The following is a 24,129-nucleotide window of genomic DNA, read 5'->3' on the forward strand; positions in this document are numbered from 1 at the left end:
TGATCGACCAATGGGGAAAGATCATCAAATTTTCCACCAATCAGATTGTCGGGAAGCAAGTTCCGCAAGTTCACTGAGGCACATTATCATGCTGGTATCATTTCAATTCAAATTGATTCAATTCATTGTATTTTCAGATTTCTTACACAGAACATGATAATAAGAAAATCACAAATGACCTTGAGTGAACACTGGTTGACTGTAAGATGAATGTCAAAGGTAATTGACAGATCAAAAGCATGTTTAGGGTCCTACATACAAAATTTGTGTTACATTATCTATACTCGTATGTTCTGAGAAAAACAAACAAACCGAGGGCCCACTAAAAAGCAGTCCTGGCAACAAATCATACAATCGACGCGAACAATTAGACTTTCTTAATTTCAAAGATTTTTTTTTTCCCACGAAGCATAGAGACATCATCTGGTAGGCCTACTTCTGAAACAAGCATTACATATCCTTTAAAGGATTTCTCTTTTCACTTCGATCTTCTTCATTGCTTATTCTCTAGTCTGTTATGAAATTAAGAACGTAGTAAACTGAAAAGGTTATGATAATGAGCTTTATCTTTCTTTTCTAGTTCTACTTTATGTTACATTCGATTCACATATACATAGCAAAGAGAGAAAGAGAAAAAAAAGAACAAGGCCTCGCTACTTGACAAGAGAGTTATAGAGTCAAAAATAAGAAATAAAAAAGGAAAGAAATTAAACGAATTTTCGCGAAGAGAGGTCTCAAAAATCTGAAGGACTTACCCATTATAGGAGAGATCCCAGTAGACGCATATGCGGTCTAGAATTTCGTTGTTTTCCTGCGCCTCCTACATGATGTGTAAAGATAGGGACATATAGTCAACAGCAAAAGACTCCCCTATCTGCCTGTACTTTTTTCTCGCAACACCAGGTTTTAATGCCCGTCTACACCGAGCATGGTAACGGCAACGGTCCGGTTATTTTTGCTATGGTGCGCCAAAAGGAACCATGTCTGGTTCTGTTGCGATATTTTCAGGGGGAAAAAAAACGGGCATCCGAAGGCGTGCTTCAGTGCAAATGCGCCGTCAACGAATTTAGGGAATCTGCGCATGCATCAGCGGGTCTGAGAGAATTACGAAGTATAATAAGAGCTAGACCAACTCGATTTTTCCAAGCGCTACCCTGTTTTCTGATATCAGAGCCCTCTATTTGAAGAGACTGTGATTGGTTTCACCTTATGCCATGGACGATGATTCAAATTTCAGCGCCGGTGATGTCTCCCACACAGCAACATTAAACCGAGCTCTACCAAGGACTGTACACGATCATTGTGTTATAACTATTGATTCCTAACATTGTTGCTGTCTTCAAACTATCGGGATCGCGATGGAATTCACGACAGAAATAAAAGAAAAAAGGCGTTTAGATCTGTGTGATCATGATTGAAGTCAGCCAAATTTTATCATTCGTACGTCACCCCATGGGTCTTCACCAACACCTGCACACGACAAAACAAGCCATAGTGTCGATAATATCGATAGCACCAGCGACAGTGACTGTTTTACCTTGACCTGTTCGGAGCCCAACTCGAAGGTAAGAGTGATCGGGGGATCGAACGGCAGGTCGGGATCGGGCGATGGAATGAACTTGACGTCTACGACGGCGCTCGATATAAACGACGTCGAGCCATCCTCGACAGGTACGAAACTTCCATCCTCCTTCAACAGCACTGTCGAGTTTTCTCTGCCCGGTGATTAATGAAAATGACAGCCATTTTTCTTGTCCGTCAGTATATGCTGTTTGTGTCAATTCGTCTTATTTTCATATTAGCGTCAATACAATGAACGTATGCAAGAGTCGCAGTGCTCATCATGGTAACAGGACAAGAATTGGTGTGATGCATTTAAATGAGATGTCAACTGCACATTAATAAATTATACTCGAACAATTTCCAGTTCCATTATTACCAGTGGGTAGTTTGTTTTTTATCACATTCTCAAACAAGACGATTCTGAATTCGAATCCCAATCTGCACGTCTGTATCACTCATTATTCCATCCTTTATGAAATGATAAAAATCTAATACATTATAGATACATCACATCAATAGCGCTCTTACAAACTATAAGTTGTCTTACAGTGCTTTACAGAATATCATAAACTATGGTGAATCTATTTGAGGAATAATGACCCCGCAACTATATACTGTAGATGTATGTTATCATTCATCTTGTTCAAAAACGTAGGTGACACCATGGTACGTACGAGTCCATGAAGTATGACCTATGACCTTGGATCTGAGTAATCCTAGCAAAAGGTAAATCTTGCACTATTATAGCCGAGCCAAAAAGCTCTCTCTCCCTGGTTCTAGGACAACCCCCCCCCCCCGACAATTACCCCAGACCCTTCCCCTGACCCTAACCCTGATCCTTATCCCGAAGCTAATCCTAAACCTTGCCCAAATTCAACCCTAACCCTAACCTTAATCTTTACTCTCACCTTATCACTAACAATAGATAGTATTTAGCCGGGGGTGATTATCCTCGGGGGGTAATTGCCCTGATGCGCTTTCTCCTTTATCCGCAAACCGTTGAGGAGTGAGCAATGTACAGTTTGTGACAAACCTAGAGGACACTCACCTGCTGGGAAAGATATCGTAGACGTGATCGTAGATGACGACAACGACCAGAGACGTGTTTTGATCATCGAGCACGGTGAGCGGGAAGGAGACGGTTACGGACGGGCTGGCATCGGGGCTCGAGTCCGTCAGCGCCGACACAGACTGGATCGTAATGACCAACGACTGGTTTTCGCCGTCGCCATAAACATCCTCGGGTTCAATGTAAGCCACCGATGTGATCTGTGCGGCTAAAATTGTAAAAGTTTCCGTATTATGGTTATTATACTTTATATATTGTTTCTATTTATTTTATTTTTTATTTATCCGTTTTTATGAAATGCAAACAAATATATATATATATATATATATATATATATATATATATTATGAATATTTATCAAATATTGAATACAAATCTTATATATATATATACACAAATATATTTATATATATATATATATATATATATATATATATATATATGTTTGCATTTCATAAAAACAAACATATATAAGCCTACTCACACGTGCACACGCACACTCCCTCTGAAAGACACACAATATGCACACACACAAACATATTTACACAGTCACACCTGTTTCCAACATTCTCTGAAGGGAAACAGGAAGTGTGGTCGCTATAGTCAGGTAGTCTGTGAAGACAGGTTTGATGCAGCATATATTTTCAATGTCCCAAAAGATAAGGGAGCGCCTGCATGTACACTATGATAGCACACGTATAAGATACTTTCCACGAAATAACAAGTACTGTCTCTTAATGTCTTTTTTAACATATTTCCATTTGAAGTTAGTTGATGTATACGTTCTTGTTCATCATGGTAACGTAAATTGCAGATGCAATGATTTAATTTTGTACAATTTTATTACATCTGCAGTATTTTCCATAAACCCCCCCCCCCGAAAAAAAATACCTCAACAAAGATTTCTGCAATCATGGCAATAGATTACCATTCGCATACCGATTTGGCCCTGATTAAGCAATTCTTTCACTTTCGACTTCAGTATTTTGATTTGATTTATTGATTCCTGTATTTTGTCTGTGTATATATGGCACTTAGGTTAATAACAACAATCTCTATCTCATTTTATTGACATCTATTTTCGTATCGTGTGAAAATTAGTCCAGTTGGTTTAATGGATTATTGACATTATCGTTAGGAACGTTTCTCATACAGTTACGAGTATTGGCAGCCCTGACCATGCTAACAAGGACCATTTGGGTTTGACTAATATCATATAAGAGAAAGAAGAGAGAGAGAGAGAGAGAGAGAGAGAGAGAGAGAGAGGGAGAGAGAGATAAACAGATAGATGCATAATACCCGTACATTGCATATTGACCTGTGTATATCTCACTTAAGACTCCTACCTGCTCTATCAGCCAGGACGATTGTTGTAGACATGGTCTCGTTCAGTTGATGCAGAGCTTTCGCGATACTTCCCGCGTACTCTCCGATTCCAGTCGTAAGCTCGCATGGGCACGGAACCTCATTCTGATTAACAGTGATTAAGATAAATGAACGCACTGAAAAACGTATGGCTAATGTTTTAAAATAGACAGTAAAACATTTCACAGTGACACTTAAAATGAGCATTACTTCCTTAGACAATTACTATCCGTAAGACAAATTTCTTTTCTCAAGTACTAAGTATAATAATCATTGGTCAGTTCGCGGAGTCTTTCCCAAGGACTCTTGCGAGTCGAAAGGCTAAAAAATTGTTAGCGCTCTCACCAAGAAGGGGATTTTCAAATAAGACGATAAGCTACTCGCCTGCAAGTTGCCGAGATGTCGCCGAGACGTTTCCATGACGTCGCAGATGGGTCTCCGAAAGGTTAGCGGAGACGTCTCGCAGACCTCATAAAAATTTAATAGACTCCGCGACTTTGCCGTTGCTATGGAGACGTCGCGGAGACGTTTCCATAGCAACTAGGGAGACTAGGGTCGCCACCAGGCTTCAACGAGATGTCCCTTTTAAAGCATGTGCGCGCGGGCATAAATAACTTTTTCTTCTTTTTTTTCTTCTACTTGATAAGGCACTTTACTTGTTGTCATGGCGACAACAAGTCCGGCGCAACAATTTATGGAATTAATCAAACAACGGATGGCCTAGCGTAGACAAGGTGCTAGTATCTATTGGAGAGTGGATTGTATCATCTGAATATTTTTTTTCTGGCTCTGAATTCCGTACTCAAAAGATGAAATTTTGGCCAAAAATAGCACTAGTTACGTACACTTTTCAGTAAAAAATAATGTAAAATTACGATTTTCGCCAATGGAATAATCACGTACGTCTTTGGAATCCAAATTCATACCCACGATTTATCGTACACATTCGTACCGAGCTGACTACAAAGAAAAAATCGGCAAATGAGGCTCAAAGTTCGTATTGTACGCTAAAAGGTGTACCATGAGCATTTTGAACAATTTACGCAATAAAATCGTGTGATAAATCGACATCTTTTTTTAGATCTGAGCTTAAATGTGAATTTCTTCGCGTTTCTACATTTTTATGTCGCAAGTTTGGCTATTTCGGCCCATTCAATTCAACGCCCTGTGAGGCTAGTCTTCGAAATCCCGCAGGGATTAAATGTCGTTACGCAGAGATGTGCGTCCGGAATTAACATGCTGTCCAGTAATACCATACCTGTGTGAATTTTTAGACTATCCTCACCGTATCACTAGTCGTAAGTGTCCATAGTTTCTTGTGCGTGCTGTCAGTGAGTTCGCTCACTATATCCAAAGCGGTCTGTGTCAGACAGAAAAAAAAGCAAAAATCAAGCAAACAATAAGAAGAACAGTCATCACCGTTGTCATTCTGTTACTTTACATTCACGTTGACAGAATAATGGTCGATCTTCCAGGAAAAGTTAACTCCAAGAAGAAGCATTGAATGAACTTCGACAAGAAGAATACCATGCATGATGATATTTCTAATTTCATTAATGATACACTACTTTGTAAAGTTATGAGAAAAATCAACGATTTTGGTAATAACGAATGACATTGAGAGGAAAGAGTACAAAATGTCAACACAATTTACTCGGTAGACACTTAACTGAGAGAGTGAAGGAAGACAGAAAAAAAGAACTGTCACGAAGGTGGCTGATGACTTGAAAGCCGTACAATGATCCCCGCTTTAGCCGGGAATGATCGGGGGGGGGGGGGGGGGAGGAGTTTTTCCTCCCATATAGGCTGTTTTCCCGTTGAAGGGGTTTCCGATTTTCTCATGAGCAACGCACTGACGCAGGCGTCACACTGTGCCAAAGTTGAGCAAAGATGGACACACGATACAAGAAATGTTCAGATTCGGCTCTGATCGTATAAACATCGAGTTATTCGTGAAGGCCTCTTAAACCCATCGTATAACCGCTCGTGGAGCTTCTCAGGCTGCCAACAGAAGATCGTAGACTTGCTTTTGCCATTGATCAGTCTTCAGCCATCACTTTCACCTTAGCGCGAATTGAACATTCCATATTCATAATGATCCTGTGCCAATTTCGGAACAGTGTGACGCCAGGCTAACGTTTCGAAGCCAAGAACGAATCAAAAGATAGGCCTATAGGCTTGGCTGTCACCGTTGCTGATGGCTCACCTGCAGATTCTCGAGAAGGAGATCCACCCCGGAGTTGTTGTTTCTGGACTGACCGATCGTACCGACCACCAGCCGGCTGACGGCTTGGAGCTCGTCGGCCGATGTCAGCGAATAGTTGGTCTGGACGAAACGGAGGCTGCTGTCGAGAATGACCTTGGTCTCGTCCGGAGTCAGGGTGCCTCTGGATTGGAGGTCGTCGAGCTGGACAACAATGTCGAACAGAGCAATGAAAATGTATTAGTATTGTTTTGGTAGGATAAACGTTATGGTAGTGTAAACGGTCTGTGCCGTATTGGAGGGGTGGACCTGGGCTCCGTTTTATCAAAAGATAAAATCGATTTTGAATTTCCTTTCCACACAGGCTGCCATAGACTTACAGTTGAAATCAACTATATAATCAATTTTAACTGTTCATAAAACAGGACCCAGATGCTTAGTGTACGTGTAATTTATGAAAATGAATGCATGCAGGCATGTGTGTTTGTGATGATCGGCAGCAGGTAAATGTGTCAGAGGAAGATGTCTGTATGTATGTACGTATGTACGTATGTATGTATGCATGCGTGTGTATGTACGAATGTGAATGTACGTACGAATGTGAATGTACGTATATGAAATCGTAGCATAATCAAAATCCTCCGTATATACTGCTGTAGATTTTATGGAGTGACAACAAAGGAGCTCTAGCAATAGTGGCACCAGTGAGAGTAGAGGTTGCTGCAGCGGAAGCAAAAGATGGGGATTTAGGGTAGCAGTTGTTGTTGAACCAATTGCTTGTGGTCGTGAGAATATAGCTTATCAGGGGCGGATCCAGGAATTCTGTAAAGCGGGGGGGGGGGGGGTGGGGGTGGGGACGTGACTAATATTTCTGGTGCCACTTCCGGGTTTCATTTCATGTTTTTTCTTTTTATTTCTTTTGTTTTTAACGAAAAATAAAGGGGGGGCGTGCGCCGGTTGCGCCCCCCTCTGGATCCGCCACTGCTTATATCAGCGATAGAGTCCAAAGCAGTAGGCCTACCTATAGATTTAGTTCAATGTAACATTGCAGTATCCAGCGCTTATGCATTTATATAGGAATTCAAACAGTGAAACAGTCCAAAAAAAATCTGATGAAAACGCAGATAAAAAAGAATATATCTAATTAAAGACCATTCCAAGGCACTTACCTGGAGCAATGAAAACATTGTCAAACATATGCCAGAAATGCCAGAAACACAGATAAAAGTCCTATGAAACCTGAAAAAAAAATTGTAGCTACATAACGGAGCTTACACCTAGATGAGGTGATCAGTGGTTAATATTGAATATTTACACTAGCTCTCATAGATTCATGTTTTCATTCTTTTAGATCCTTTGTTGCATGAGCCGCTGTTGCTCAGAAGATAACAAAAGACCACGGTATGGTTCCCGATTGTTTAGAGTCAGTGACCCGCTGTGCCCTAAATAGGCCAGGCACTAACTTTATTCTCATTGTCCCATTGACTTACAGTCAGTTGGCGGTAGCTTGGTCATATAAATTTCGTAAACTGCTCATGAACGATTTCATGTGTAGCGCATGCGACAGTACGTGAACAATGCACACCAAAAACAAACAAACAGAACAAACAAATTAAATTATTAACAGAAAAACAGACAAAGAAACAAACGAGCAAGATTTGAAAAAAAGACCACTTACGAGCTCAGGAATAATCCTATAGTACGAACACTGATTTCTGCGAGAAAATTTAACGTCATTGAGAAGGGAATTCCTTATTTTACTATTTGTGTCCAATGTCTTAGAAGATGACGCATGAAGAAACTAAAAAGTCAGTAAATCAAGTAAATCAAATCATTCGACATCAGAACAGGGAAAAGCTGCTGCGAAAAGTTTCGATGAGAAGCTGAGGAAAAGGTTATAGAGTTTACAGATTAAAGCAGAGATTACCAAGTAAATCAAATCATTTGATATTATAACAGGGAAAAGCTGTTGCAAAAAGTTACGATAATAAACTGAAGAACAACAGTTTCCAGATTAAAGCAAAGATTATCAAGTAAATCAAACCATTCTGATTCTGATTTCATTTCTGAATTTCTTTTTCATACATAAATGAAGTACAAAGTCAATTGAACAAACAAATTGAGCACAGTATAAATTGAATCTGACAAATAGAACAAATACATGATTAATTCAAATATTCAACTTTTTTTCCCCCTGACACAATTCAAAATGAAAACAAACTATTTTGTGCATACATTTATGCAAACATATTAAGTTACAGTATATCTCTTGCTCAAAGACAAATCAGGCAATTCTTGATGTATAGAAATTCAGGAGACCATCATCATAAGCAAGCGCTTGACAAGGACAACGGCCTCAGAAATGATTGTCTAAACAATACAACATTGTAAGAATATAACATATAAGTCACCACTCACTGAGTGGCGACAAGGAGAAAGGGAGGGAAGAATGAGGGGAAAAAGTGCAGCGGTGCATTGTGCATTGTGCAAGATGTGAGGTATTTTCGTGGAGATGAGTTGTGAATATGTGTTAATGTTCACGTTTGAACATTCTGTATCATAACAGGGAAAAACTGCTGCAAAAAGTTACGATGAGAAACTGAAGAAAGAGTTACAGAGTTTCCAGATCAAATCAAAGATTCTTCCTGAATTTTATGAAATACTCACAAGTGACAGTAGATTGAGTGTTACGTGTGATCGATAGCAAAGTTGTTAATGAAACGCAATTTGCGATTAATCGCAACTTGCGCTCACTCTTATTGAAACAGCCCCCAGATATCTTGGTAATCGCTTTGTCCTCTTTGCATCGTATTTCATTTTGTTCCATTTCATTTTATTGTTTCTGCATGGTACAATTCAACAATTCACTTTTGAAAACATCATCATCCATCATGGCTACCTAACACCCTCGACGGAGAAAAATCTTGAGTCGAGTGTATAAAGGTTGATTTTGCTATTCTGTAATTCTGCTCCTCCGGATTATCTTTTTGTTTTGGAGGGAGATGGGACATACGCTCACACGGCCTTAAAAGTAAGAGTCTGCTACATAATATCCATAATATTTTTGATAGTTCGAGGATAGAGTCCGTTTAGAAGAATTTCAAAGAGGCATTGATGCGTTGCATTGTGGGATTCCTTACGTTCGGTTTGGTTGAAGAGGTGAATGATTTCGGAGTCCTCCAACGGACGGTGCCACACAGCGAACTCATCGAACGTCGCTCTGGCCCTGTATAACCACAGTTGGATTTGGGTGAAATGTGAACGTAAAACTGTTATTGCTGTCTGCGTAATGCAAATCGTGTTTTAACAGTCATCGAGGGTAGTATAGCGCGATCACTCTTAGAACTGCTATTAATTCTATGTGTACATCAATTTGAACACAATATAGATGCGTCTGTCATAGCCAACAGTGCGCCATACAAAAAGATAACCCTATAAAATATCTTTGGCCATAACCCATATCCGGTATGAGCAAAGAGGTCTTTGGGTTTGAGGGTCTAGGAATGTATTTGATTATATACAAGATGTACCTATGCATACAGATGCTATATATGTTTGTAAATGGCTACACATCGCAATTTATACCTATCATGTTTACACACTACATGAAAACTAAGTTTTCTGTCGAAAAAGCTAGGTAGGCCTACGTCTGTAACACTATATATTTTTGGTAGCATTATACCACATCCATGAAATAGAAAAAAATAAGCGTATAAATGTTACTGATTTCGAAGAAAGCAGAGGAGAACAAGGAATAGACAAAGTAAACAAAAGAAAGGAAAATTGATGGTTAGAAAAGAATGCAAGAGAGAAGAAGAAGAAGGAAAAGAGGAAGGAGTAGCAACAGTATAGTGTTGGAGGGAGTAGTGGTAGAAGATGGTGATAATGACGATGATAAAGGGGAGTGTAACAGAAGCAAAAATAAGCAGAACGAAGAAATAATAGAACCGAAAACAGACGAAGGGAATGAAGGACATCTCAAATGTGGTGATGATAACGATGCTATGGTTAACAATAAAGATTTAAGATATTCATGAAGCACCGTCAGTCAACTTTTTGGTGCTTTCGCCTCACCAGCCGAAATGGAGCCGAGCGCGGTGAACCTCGTCATGCAGCCCCGGCAGATGGGAAGAGGAGTGACAGACGTAGCACTGCATCTCTCGCGGCCAGACACACCCCCGGAAGGTCTCTACCATAAAACGGATAAAGGGTAATGGAGTTTAGCCAGAGACACACCTATATTATCACAGAACGTCTGTCATACCAAACAAAGGTAATGGATAATGGGGTTAGTCAAAGACACACCCCGGAACGTCTCTTGTACCATACAACGGATAAACGGTATAATGGAGTATTAGCCAAAGATACACCCATATTTTCACGGAACGTCTCCTATACCAAACAAAGGGCAATGGGTCATAGGATTATTCGGACACACACACACACACACACACACACACACCCGGAAGGTCTCTACCATAAAAGCGGATAAAGGGTAATGGAGTTTAGCCAAAACACACCTATATTATCACAGAACGTCTCTTACACCAAACAAAGGGTAATGGGTAATGTGATTAGTCAAAGACACACCCCCGGAACGTCTCTTTATGCCGTACAACGGATAAAGGATAATGGATTATTAGCCAAACACACACCTATGTTATCACGGAACGTCTCTCATAGCAAACAAAGGGTAATGGGAAAAGGGGTTATTCAGAGACACGCCCACGAGATGTCTCTACCATAAAACGGATAAAGGATAATGGAGTTCAGCCAAAAACACACCCATATTATCACAGAACGTCTCTTACACCAAAAAAAAAAGGGTAATGGGGTAATGGGCATAGTCAAAGACACACGTACTGAACGTCTGTAACATACAACGGATAATGGCAATGGTCTATTCATCTATTTACAATATGAATTGTGTATTGGATTTCGTTATATCACTTTGGCAGCGTCGTAGTTGATGGATACAACAAACCAAATTGACTCCGTAATTGCGAAAACTTTTTTTTTTTCTTCATTTCTAACATTCGATTGCTTTGATTGCTTTACTCCGATGAATTTTTGGTCACAAAATAAAGAAGATGAAACATTCAAGGCTCATTTTATCATGGAGTAGTGAGGCATTTTAGTAATTGTTTATGAACTACCGTTCACCCACGACGCGACGACAAACGCCCACGTTGTCACTTCGTTATCGACGATATCCTGAAACAGCGACCAGGTCTGCGAGCCCGTGGTCATTATGGCGTCGTTCTCGGCGTACTGACAGAAAGAGTAGTTTCGTGTATTCGACCTCCTCTGCTCCATTTGGTGTGAACAATGATAATGATGTTAATATTAGTAATAATGCTGATGATAACAATACAATAGTTCTAAAAAATAATGATGATAACACCATTCATTGAAGCATATGGCACATTGTGCCTGGTTACCGTTTGCTAAATATTGCTAGTCACCTGGGACGAACCACGAGGGGTCGGCATCATTCGCCTGTTTTCTTTTGTGGGTGGGTACGGGACCCCTTCAACGGGTTAGCACCCTGCTCTTTGCGATGAATGGATGAAGCGGGATCTTTTACGTGCATGAATCAAGGGTAATTCGCACACGGGACCTTTTATTTAATGCCCTATTGCCTCTTTAATACTGAGGGGGTAGAATGCTTACACACAACAACGCTCAGTGAGACTCGGGAATCGAACCAGGTACCCTTGGATCTGGAGGCAGACGCGCTACCGACAGATTATAATTATCACCGCCCTTATGATAATACAATGATAATACAGTAATGACGATAATAGACTAAAAAATGACAGATGACAATGATAATAAATTATCATTAAGATGCTAACAATATTAAGGATAATGAGTATCTTATCGCACTCAGAACTGCGATGATAACGCTGACTGGGACCACAGAAATTATCAGCTTGTCTATGTCCTCAGCCTTGAAGAATATCAGGCATAGGCAATGAGGAAACGTGAATTGCAAAAGGGCGTTTTACATATCTGTTGTCAAAGTGATTCGAACCTAAAGACCTCAAAATACATTGTGCATCAGTGGTCATTTCTATGGAGCCATAACAGCTTCGTTATTTTTTCTTTTTACTTTTGTTTCGTTTATTTATTGATGTCTTTTTTCCCATACCCGCAGTTCTGACGAGACAGGTGAAACGGTCGTCTGTAGCATTCTCGTCCGAAGGGGGTAGGTTGACCCAAAAGGACACCGTGGTACCATCCGAGTAGCACGAGCCATCCTCACACGTGTCCGAGATAACTGCATCGTCTTATTCATTAGACAATGAGATAGGTAGTTAGGTGGGTAGATAGATATATAGATAGATAAGCAGTAGAAAGAAAGTTGAACAAATTATTATATTAACAGTTTGATATAATCGATCAATGGAATTATCATATCAATGAAATCGACTGTTTGACGCCAATTAAAAGGCTTTTTATATTTGACAGCCCTCTGATTACATCACAAAATTGCGAAATTCATGATGGTTCTATCTTCAGAGAGTAGCGTCATTAATGTTAAGCACTCTTCTTCCATAGAGCCAGGTAAATAATACTCTGGAATCGTCATGTAGGCCTATAGACTTTTTACAATACTGCCCTGAGCTTATAAGGTAGAATAATTCTGTCTATTAAAGGAAGGGAAGCGATTCGAACATAATTATCATGGTCTCCTATTAAAGAGTCTATTGCCGCATCCACTAAACCACACTACGTCCGATGGGAGGGGGAGGGGGGGGGGGGGGAAGGAAGAAGAGGGGGAAAAATCTGACTTACCACCTAAGTTTGTGTCTAGACTGAAGCGAGAGGACGGGTGCTCGACGTGGATGGCGTTCTCCAAATTTCCGTGGGATTTTTTCAGCAACAAGTTGTTCCCCGAAGCCTCACCGACCCACTGGCCTGTAATGGCGTCGAAGAATTGCTGCTCACAGAGAGATCGGATGGAACATCAAATGGATGGAGAGTACTGTTGTCAAAGGCAAAGACAAACTTCTCGAGGGAATCAGATATACCATTAATCTGATTTTATTAAAGTCTATTGAAAGACAATTCGGTTTACTGATACTGAGTATGCTGATGCAATAAATTGTATTCTTCGGCAATGAGCATTTTCACTATACTGTCCCGTGATTCATGAACACAGTGATGTTTGATTTAAAGAATATTAAATAATTGTTACGGCTGTAAAGCACTGATCAAAGCAGTTATGGTGACAATAATATAACATTGACGATGCAATAATGATAATGTTGACAATGAAGATTTCAATAACAATAATAATAATGATGATAGTAATAACAATAACAATAACAATAACAACAATAATAATAATGATGATAGTAATAACAATAATAGTAATAGTAATAATAACAATAACAACAATAATAATAATAATAATAACTGCAATAACAATTATTATTACCGTTAATTATCTTAATAAAGATTATTGTTATCATTATTATTATTACAACAATATTTAAATAGGAAGATGATGAGAAAGGAGGAGAAGAAGGAGAAGAAGACATACAATCATTTATTGATAACCATTATGACTATCATTATCATCATCGTGGTTTTCATTATCACTATCTTTATCATAATTCAACCAATTCATTCAAATGTTATGTTTTATCTGGCCTGATAAAATCTGTACGTCAAGATAATCTTTCGGGCCTATTGTTGAACAATGCAGAAGTCGTTCTCTCAAAAATCATGCATGGGAAGTGTTCTCAAAGTGCATCCCAATAACAGATTGTACTCAAGCTGAATAACGTCTATAGGTCATCACTACAGAGATGCATTTCTCTTGTATTTTGTTTGACGTCAAGGAAAATTAAATCCTAAGTTTATGACCATCTTTTCCTCGATATTCCTATCTTCAACTTCAGTTTCTAAGCGAGGGGACTGTATTTAAGCAGACTCTTTTCATTTCAAGTTCAGATTGTTTTTTCTCAATTTAATTAATACTTTATTTCAGCCAAAAAGAGAAATGTATAGTGCAAAGTGATAGATTTCAAAACACAAATTATGTGTACGAATGATAACGTAACAGGAAAATTATGTACATTTTGCTATTGTAAAAAAAAAAAGTGTTTTAGTGTATTCGTCATAATGTAAAATACATTAGGTGTTTTTTTTTAGGTTAGTTTAATTTTCACTAATTCTCAGCTGAACCCCCCCCCCCTTTGACTTATTTCACTCACATATAATACCAGAAGTACCGCTGCTCTTGCCACTGATCTTTGAAACTATCATCTGTAACTATACAATATCAATATCATACAAATATTCAATGTTTGTGAGTGCGACGGTTCCGAATGTTACATGAGCGTGCATATTTAACCGTTCTATTCAACCACGCGAAGCACTTCTGAATGTCATGTAACCCGCATTCATCCAATCAGATGGAAAGGATCTACATGTATACATATGTTGTATAATTCTTTTGATCTAACACATAGACGGACCTGTGTGTGTGTAGGACTCTTGTCAACCGAGGACTCATTCGTATATTACCATCCATCCGAGGACTTATTACAATAATGCTAATTGAGGACCTACAAACATGGACCCCTACATGCAAAAACATGCAAAAGAGGACCGTTCGGACTGGTCTGCGTACCGAGGACGTCCTCGGTTCTCTGTGTGTCCTCGGTTTAAATGTAAAGTTTTTCGTGTGTCTAATCAGTGACAGGAGCTCTGTTACATCACAGCGCAGTAGAGTATATTTACATAGTAGCTGCGCTATACAAATTTGTCTAATTATTATTATTATTATTATTAAAGTTCGCATGTGTGTCCTCGTTTTACACCATGGGTAAATGCACGCATACATATACATAAACACATACACACGCACACACTCGCACAAACACACACAAACACGCACACACACACACACACACAATAAAAAAAAGACAACACTTGAACCTCGAATAGCATTAAGCCGATCGAGGGGTACAGCACAAAGGGAATAATGGACACAGACGAATGCGAGAGGACATTTACAGAAGGGGATGTCTGTATATTATGTAGATTTATCGCTACGAGCAAGAAGAGTAGGCCTACTTTAAATGAGAACAGTTATGAAATTGATCATAATGTCATTTACTTGGTTCGACAGGTTAGGCATCTCTAATAAAACGCTCTTATGCGGCTCTTCTTCGCAGCTGTAAACGTATACACGAGTGAGTAAAACCAGCAGTAAATAGGTAAGAAAACGTGTTAGGTGAGAGGTTTCCATTGTCAATTTGATCTAGATACATCTTGGCAAACTACTAAAAGATCATCCCGAATTCCATGATTAATTCACCGGAGGTGTCGTAAATCCTTCCCCTAAAAGCGTTTCCATGGTTATCTCACTCGTTTACATATAATTTCAGCTATTGTTTTTCACCCCTGATATTTCTAACGCCTGTTGTACCTATATGCCCAGTGAAAACATACTTGTCAAACACTTCTTCACATACTTCTCTAGTCGATTCCTTGATATTATCTTGATCTTGATACATCTGACTATAATCATTATTTTGAAATTATTTAACCAGGAATAAAATCACATTTAATTATATAACTGGTACAGAATTCCCCTTTAATATTTCACAGTTACTGTATATAACATTCTTACTAACTAACCAGTCGCTCTTAGAAACCAATGAAACGAACTGCAAAAAGCGTAATTGGATACGTACAAATATCTCTTACAATACATAGCTTTATTTTGTATATAATTTGAAGTGAAATGGTGAATTTCAGAGAAATTTAAGACTATTACCCGCTCATGCCATCTGTCCATTGGGTAGTACACCGACGCGTCGTGGTAGATGGAATTTACTGCACATAAAGATAATGTGAAATATGTTGTGATATATGACAGAATAGTACCTTTTTTTTTGGGGGGGGGGGGGAGTGGCTACGTGCAATCGAAAATGCTTTTAAGAATGCTTAAAGGGGATGGCTAGTAACTGATCAGTGGGAATCAGTGGAAATGCTGGGGGATGATTGTTCCAATTCTTGTGGGATTCAGTTAAGAGTACATTATATCTATTGTTGTGTGAAAATGATTTGCTTCAGAACGGTCTCATATTCAAGTAATGTGCAGTTTAATGCCCCGTCACTGTACAGGCATGCTAACCTGGAAACATTAAACTACCTATTACATTTGCGGATTAACAAGCCTTCGAAATATCAAGCCGCATTTCATTTATTGGAACCCTTGGAATAAGGAACCTTAGGAATAACGAACCTTATTTCATTTTCGGATTAGAAAGTTCGGAATAACGAACTGTATACCATTATTTTGGCTTAGTGAATAATATCTGGGATCATCACTCACGAGGTTCCGGGTTCAAGTCCCTCTGACAGCAGCGGCCACGCCTTCATAGGCGAGGCACTTTCTAGCTCTCACTGATGTTAGTATGACGAATTCATTCATTCATTCATTCATTCATTCATTCATTCATTCATTCATTCATTCATTCATTCATTTATTTTTCATTTCCAACAAAAACGTATAAATATATTACAAAAATTGAATACAGTGCATAAATTTCATCATACAAAGTAAAGGATAAATTTACAGAAAACTTGTAGGTATAGAAAAATGTTGGAAATGGGGAGGAATGCTAAAAAGCTGAGCTTGTAGGCTGCATTCCCCCCACACGTAATACAAGAAATTATATGATCGATTGACTGATAAACATTGAAAATGGATGAAACAAAGGAACTAAGACAAAAAGACCTATAACTTAACTTATCCGAAACAAAACCCTGAACAAATCCCTACACTAAGTCGCTGTCATGCCGGAAAAGAGAGGAGAGAAACAAAGTAGTATGTGTGTGTGTGTGTGTGTGTGTGTGTGAGTGTGTGTGTGTGTGTGTATGAGAGAGAGAGAGAGAGGGGGGGGGGGGAGAAAGCAGCTTAATGCGTGGAGTGAAGATAAGAGACAAAAAAAAAATACGAGGACACGAGAGGTAGTGGATGGATGGAGCCGCTTAGCTGTAATTTCATCAGAATATAAGGTTAGATTTTACACTTCTTTGCAACCAATAAAGAATCAACAATTCTTATAACTATTCAATATATTTTTCTTCAGATTACTCTTAAAAGAACTTAAACTTGGAGATGTCCTTAAACTGTTAGAAAGGTTGTTCCAATATTTAGGTCCAGCAAATGTAAATATAGATTGTGTAAACATAGTTCTAGTTAAAGGCAGATGGAATTCATCTGAGTGACGAGTCGGATATTTATGGAACGAGCGGTTTCTCGCAAACATGCTTGTGAAGACAGACGGCAACAAATTATTAGAAAGTTTATACATAAATTGGCCAAGACAATAATAATAAATATCAGTTATCTTTAAAATTTTGTTTTCAGAAAATAAAACATCGGTGTGGGCTCTCCAAGAAACATGACAAATTATTCGAAGAGCTTTTTTCTGGAGACGGGACAATCTGTCGAGATATGGTGGATGTTCCCCCAAGCTATGATGCCATAATTCATATAAGGTAAAATCAAAGCTGAATATAACATTAAAAGGGTGGGAATAGGAAAATAATATTTAACTCTATTAATAACACCAATATTTCGAGGTATTGTGTGACAAATACTATCAATATGTGACTTCCATGAAAGTTTATTGTCAATAACCAAACCTAAGAACTTCATTGATGCAACTTCATCTATAACTATATCATCTATTTTTATATTATTAGGAAGATTATTTAAAATATTACTAAATAATATACATTTAGTTTTAAGAAGATTTATAGACAACTTATTTGACCTTATCCAACATAACAATTTCTTTAATTCAGAATTTAACAAATCCACCAAAATATGAGGATCTGAATGAGAAAGAAAAACATTAGAGTCATCAGCAAAAAGTATAAAAGATAAAATATTGGAAACATTTGTTACATCATTTATATACAAAATGAATAAAAGAGGTCCCAGTAAACTACCCTGAGGAACACCACAGTTGACAGATTGGTTGCAGGAGTTTTGACCAGATAGAAAAACGTACTGTTTACGATCAGAGAGGTAACTCCTGAATCACTACAAGGCCTTGCCACGTATACCATAGTGACATAATTTATGAAGTAATATTTTATGATCAATGGTATCGAAGGCCTTGGAGAGGTCCAGGAAGACACCCACTGTGTGATTAGCCCTATCTACTGCTTTGGCTACTTTTTCAATAAAGGAGAGAATTGCTTGAGAAGTGCTATGTCCTTTGCGGAAACCGAATTGTGAATCAGAAATGATATCATAAACATCAAGAAATTTAAGGAGTCTAGAATAAACAACTTTTTCTAACAATTTTGAAAACGATGACAACAATGAAATTGGTCTATAATTACTAATATCTTCCTTGTTACCTTTCTTATAAATTGGGATTACTTTAGCAATTTTCATTCGTAGCGGAACAACACCACTGCTTAATGACAAATTAAAAATGTAAGTTAAAGGTTCAACAATATTCTCAGATATATTTTTCAAAATAACGTTATCAATACAATCAGGTCCCGAGCTTCTTTTACTTTCCAAATTCATAATGATATCTTTTACTTCATAACTAATAATCGGATCAAAAAAGAATGAATTTGAGTTGGGTAATTTAAGAAATTCATAGAATTTCTTTTGACAAGTAGGAATTTTATTGGCAAGATCATGTCCAATCTGCGAAAAGTAAAGGTTAAATGTATCTGCAATCATCACACTGTCTGTTATTTCCTTGTCACCAGAAACAACTCTTGTAATACAAAACTTATCATTTTCTTTTTTTATAGCACTGTTTATTATTTTCCTTGTTTTCTTAACAGTGGTCACGTAAACACATATTGGTTCAAATTCAAATTAAACGAAAAAGTAAGGAACAATTATAGATTCCACTGTCTTTTTATGATATGCATATACCTATATATATATATATATATATATATACACTATACGTATACACAATGATATGCATACAAACGGTTTACCTCGTCTGACCTCACATATGGTGCAGGACCTTCTCGACTGGTCAGTGGTCAGCTCGTATGACACGGGTGACTTCCGGTCAGTTGTCACAATGCTCCACAATCCCATGGAAGGCTTGTCGGGGAACTCGTTTGACCTGCGTCACGGACGGAACCCGAAACATCGGTGATACACTTTACCAGAACATAATCATTATGTCCATTATTACGTTCATTATGTCCATCATTATGTTGTGGGGCGCAGTGTTGTGGTGAACTAACAAAGGATTTGCTGAATTTCTGATCGAACTTAATTTCTTCAAATTATACAAAATTACATGCAACAAAATGTCCAGATTTAAATTTTTAGATACAAGGTACAAAGTATTTAATCATTTTCGCTCATTTTTCGCTACCACTCGAATCTAAACTATATTAAAGTCACCGTAAAAGTTGCCAATCAGATGTTGCCATAATCTGAACACTCAAGACGGTTTCCAATTCGGCAGGTTTCTTGAACAATAACGAAAAAAAAACCGCAAATGAAATGGAGGATGAAAATGAACGAATCTTACTTCGCATCATAATGATGTTTCCCGTTAAAATTACGTATTCTTTTACACGGAAATCTGAGCTATATTTGTGATCCGTATCACGATATTTCGCAGAGAGTTGGTAAATTGTTAAAAGATACTCAAAGCAAAGAAACTAAAATAATGAAATGAAAGGAATCTGATTTGATGACACTCACATGAACGGATTATAATTTTCACCGCTCGCCCACGACCAGCCTTCGCTTGCGTCGAATTGGAGATCCGAGGCACACTTGCTGTTCACGATTGAAAGTCATTATTCGGTTATTGTACAGTATGTCCCCAAAAAATTACAATCAGATTTTTCGCATTGATAACACCAAATATGATTAAACTGTCTAAATGCTACTCATGGGTCTTAGAATATAACATCTTAGCTCTATTTTGCAGAGAACCCCATTCAATTTGGTAACCGGTCGCAGAGAAATGTGGACTGTTGTAAAGCATGTCATGAGTGTGGTTCTTTCAAGTTTAGCACTTATATGCTTTTGTTTGTGAACACAATAGACAGAACTTGGAGGGAAGAGATTCCTGACATGCTCTACAAAATTCCTCATTTCTCTTTGACCACTAAATCAATTAGAATGGGGTTTTCTGTAAGATGTGGGCAATGAGTTATAGTTTCGTACCCTGAAGTTGTATTTGGATTGATTCACTATTTTTAAAGTTATCATTACATAGGGTCCCGTTGTAATTCATAGGAAAATACGATATAGCTGATAAGTGGTGAAGTAGAGGCTGCAACAACAATTGATGTTCATTATACACGAAAGTGATATTAGGATTAAGCTATTTCTTGCGTTTTGCTCAGATGATTTTGTCATACTTGTTATCCAAGATATTTTAATTCATGTTCTTGCGTTGAACGAGACAGAAGAACACAATCATACCATGTTACCATGGATACCTCATTTGTCATAAACTGATCTCATACAATCTCTATATTTTTTCAACGATTCAAACCAAACACCTACATATTTTCATAAGCAAATTGGAAGGAGAATAAAAATTAGAAAATTAAACGTCTCAATGTTGCTATCATGTGAGAGATGTTTGCCACTGAAGAGACATATGTTACATCATTTTTCAACAGTTTTCTTACAATAGTACTGTAATTCATTCGTGCCAATATTTCCATCGGTAGTATTGTCATAATCGTAATCTTTATGCTGTAGGCACTGACCGGAATCATGGTATGGTGTTAAACGAAAGTTAGCATTTATAGTCATAATGGCATAGCTTTGATGTGTGATTTTGATTATTACTAACGTTAAAATGATGCTCTACCATTTAATACGATTGCAATGCCTGTGGCGAAGATGCCAATACCAGTCAACACGAATTCTCGGTAAGATGTCTTGATTTAACAGGTTATTCATCCCCATTATCATAGTCTCCAATAGTAATCATTGTCACTATCATGTGATATATCCTGTTTGTCAGTGTCAATAATGATAGCTTTCCATCCACTCTTCTATTCTATTTTATGTCTGTATACTATAAATGAATGTATCATTTCACTGTATATCTTTGACTTAATAATATGCTATCCAAAGCATTATTCGCACATACACACATTGTCATGACAATAGATTGTGTTATGTATTATATCTATATAATTATACAGGGCCTCGATATTAGCGGTGGCCGATGGCCCGGTGCCCCAGGGCCACTTAAAAGGGTGTCGGACCATCAAATTTTCAAAAAGACTATCTGTTGGTGGCCCGATCGTGCAGCTAAAATTCAAAAGAAATCTTTATTAACTTTCATTTTATATCGGGCCAACAGGGAAAGGTCTTAGTGTCGATCCATTATATGAGATTGGGTATAATTATAATAACTCCAAGTTACGCACCATCTTTTCCTTTGTCATCTAATCAAACACACACACATACATAAATGTATGGGCGTGTTAACTAAGTGTGAAATTGTAATTTTGATGAGAATTGTATTATGTAAACACATATTTGCAATGACGACATATTATTTTGAAATGACACTGTCCTGCATATTAGTAACAAGAGACCAGTTTCTACAGTTATAATGTACTTACATTATCTACTTTAAAGAGACTTAGATATACAGGCATTTTGATAGAAATATCATTATCACCGGACATCAAGCAGACTTGGACTACCTGTTCGTAGGCAGCACCGACACCAGGAACTCGAACTCCTTGTCGTCGCTCCATGTCCCCGGGGCGCCACCGAGATTCAAACACGGCTTCGACATGTCTGACTCGAGAAGCGTGGTGGCGCCGAAACACGTGTCTTCGTAGCGGTAAAAATTTGGCGGGCATCCAGTACCTTAGGGACGAACGAAATGATGATAATGAATCGTATCTACGTGATGGCTGTGTATATGATTATGATGGTATACGGTATTGGTGGAGATGAGAATTGGACTTTTAACTTTTTGCGAGTTACCGAGAAAACACTTATGATATAGTACAGAGCATACCATTTTAAGAGGAATTAAAAGTTTATTTGATGAAAATCGGGTTTGGAATGACTGAAACATCCAAAAACAAAGTAAAACAAAGCGATCGTAATAAAGTGTGGGTCCCAAACTTTATTAGAATTGCTCTTTTGATATCTCAGCCATTTCGAAACCAATTTTCATCAAATAAACGTTGAATTCCTCATAGAATTACATGCTCTTTCATATTTCATAAGAGGTTTCTCATTATCTCACCAAAAAATGTTAGAAACCTGAAATTAGGTCTCAATTAAAACTATGCGATCCCTTTAAATGATGCAAATGATAATAACAATAAGGATTATCACATTAATGACAGTAATTAATCTTGTTTATCATTATCATATTGTTATTTTTTGTTAGTGTTAATTGTTGTACTACTATTATCATCTTCATCATCATCATTATTTCCTTACGCATATAATTGATATGATACCGATAATGATCTACTAGTATTTTTGATACACGCTGAAAGCATACATTACTTGAGCAAAACCAAAATCTTTGTAAAAAGTTACAGACCTACTAAAACCAAGGAGTTCAAGCATAAATTCAAAAAATACCTTGAACTTGAACCTGAACTTACTAATGTTAAAGATAATAGGCTATCATTTCAAAAATGAATAGGTTAAGCGTTTGTTTACGGCGACGGGGGGGGGGGGGGGGGGGTGTGAGCAGATAACTATAGAAGTTAATTTCTCATAATCATTGCAATATTCAATTTCAGATTCTGTCTATTCAAATCACAATTCGGAATACAATAACAGTGAAAGACAAAAGGAAACAGAATGACATATCGAAAAACATTGCTAAGTCCTTTTGTTGGCAGCTCCAATATTGCCCTAATTCTGCAGACAGGTAGAGGAACGATACAAGTAAATCTTTGTTGCACGGATTGATATACTTCGTTTCGTCACTAGGCATACTGAGCTTTCCAATTTATGTATTCATGTTGCTGTATCGGGTGCACGTCGCGAGACCGACACCCACGAGTCATACAGCCCACGAGTTTTACAGCCTACAAGTCCTATAGCCCACGAGCCATGCAGTTCACAAGTCATACAGCCCACTACAATGTAGTTATGCAACCCACGAGTTCGACACTAAGTAAATAAAGCCAACGAGTTCGACATCAAGTAAAATAAGCCCACGAGTTATACGGCTCATGAGTTCGACACTACGCACAAAAAACTCACGAGTCCGACACTTCGCAAACAAAGCCCACGAGACCGACACTACGCTTAAAAGGTTCACGAGACGGACACTACGCAAACAAGGCTCATGAGACCGAAACTACACAAAAGAGGCTCACGAGACCCGACACTGGGCAAAAAAAAAGGTCCATGAGACCGACAGGATGAACAGCGCCACCTATAGACCAATTAAATGTATAGGGTGTCCAGATAATGGCATAAGGAAGATATGAGAGAAGGAAAAGGAAAGTTGCTAGGGTGTTACCCCGTCAGTTGCCCTCCCTCACCCCCTGAAATTTTAAAGATCTTTAATTTTGATTTCGTGTGTGTGTTTGTGAAAAAATAAACAAAATTCAGTAAACGTGTGCATCAGATCTTTCCACTTTAATATCAATAACTGCCATAACACCCTCGTTTCCCTTTCCGCAAAAACACTTATACACTTACTTATTAAAAAAAATCATGTGGACATTCAGATCAAAAAACTAGAAATATACCCAGCTGTGAAACGAAGTTTACAAGAAAAATTTTCACAAAATGGTCAATGTTGCAGTGCACACCTGCTTTACATGATCTGGAGGGGGCGTAGTCATCTGCGAAATTGTTGATTTAGTATAAATTCACACAAATGACGTAATCGTCTACTTAGGCTGAGTTAAGGATTCGGAAAAAGAAGAT

General features: G+C 38.0%; 1 protein-coding gene across 1 annotated transcript in view; it reads right to left on the reverse strand.

Moving 5' to 3' along the window:
* The window catches only part of LOC139728780 (uncharacterized), a 34,190-nt gene that overhangs the window by 6,166 nt on the left and 3,895 nt on the right, over positions 1-24,129 (reverse strand). Inside the window, exons 4-17 of the mRNA XM_071639720.1 lie at positions 21,918-22,086; positions 19,212-19,345; positions 16,000-16,058; positions 13,002-13,146; positions 12,359-12,492; positions 11,357-11,510; positions 10,275-10,389; positions 9,324-9,426; positions 6,204-6,404; positions 5,283-5,357; positions 3,979-4,102; positions 2,612-2,840; positions 1,538-1,715; positions 756-820 (exon numbers count right to left, since the gene is read on the reverse strand). Coding sequence (XP_071495821.1) covers positions 756-820; positions 1,538-1,715; positions 2,612-2,840; positions 3,979-4,102; positions 5,283-5,357; positions 6,204-6,404; positions 9,324-9,426; positions 10,275-10,389; positions 11,357-11,510; positions 12,359-12,492; positions 13,002-13,146; positions 16,000-16,058; positions 19,212-19,345; positions 21,918-22,086 — 1,885 coding nt within the window. The remainder of the gene's footprint in view (positions 1-755; positions 821-1,537; positions 1,716-2,611; positions 2,841-3,978; positions 4,103-5,282; positions 5,358-6,203; positions 6,405-9,323; positions 9,427-10,274; positions 10,390-11,356; positions 11,511-12,358; positions 12,493-13,001; positions 13,147-15,999; positions 16,059-19,211; positions 19,346-21,917; positions 22,087-24,129) is intronic.

Source organism: Diadema antillarum, unplaced genomic scaffold, assembly GCF_040938485.1.
Source record: "Diadema antillarum isolate AM-2024a unplaced genomic scaffold, OU_Dant_1.0 seq00000197_RagTag, whole genome shotgun sequence".
NCBI classification, from domain to species: Eukaryota; Metazoa; Echinodermata; class Echinoidea; order Diadematoida; family Diadematidae; genus Diadema; species Diadema antillarum.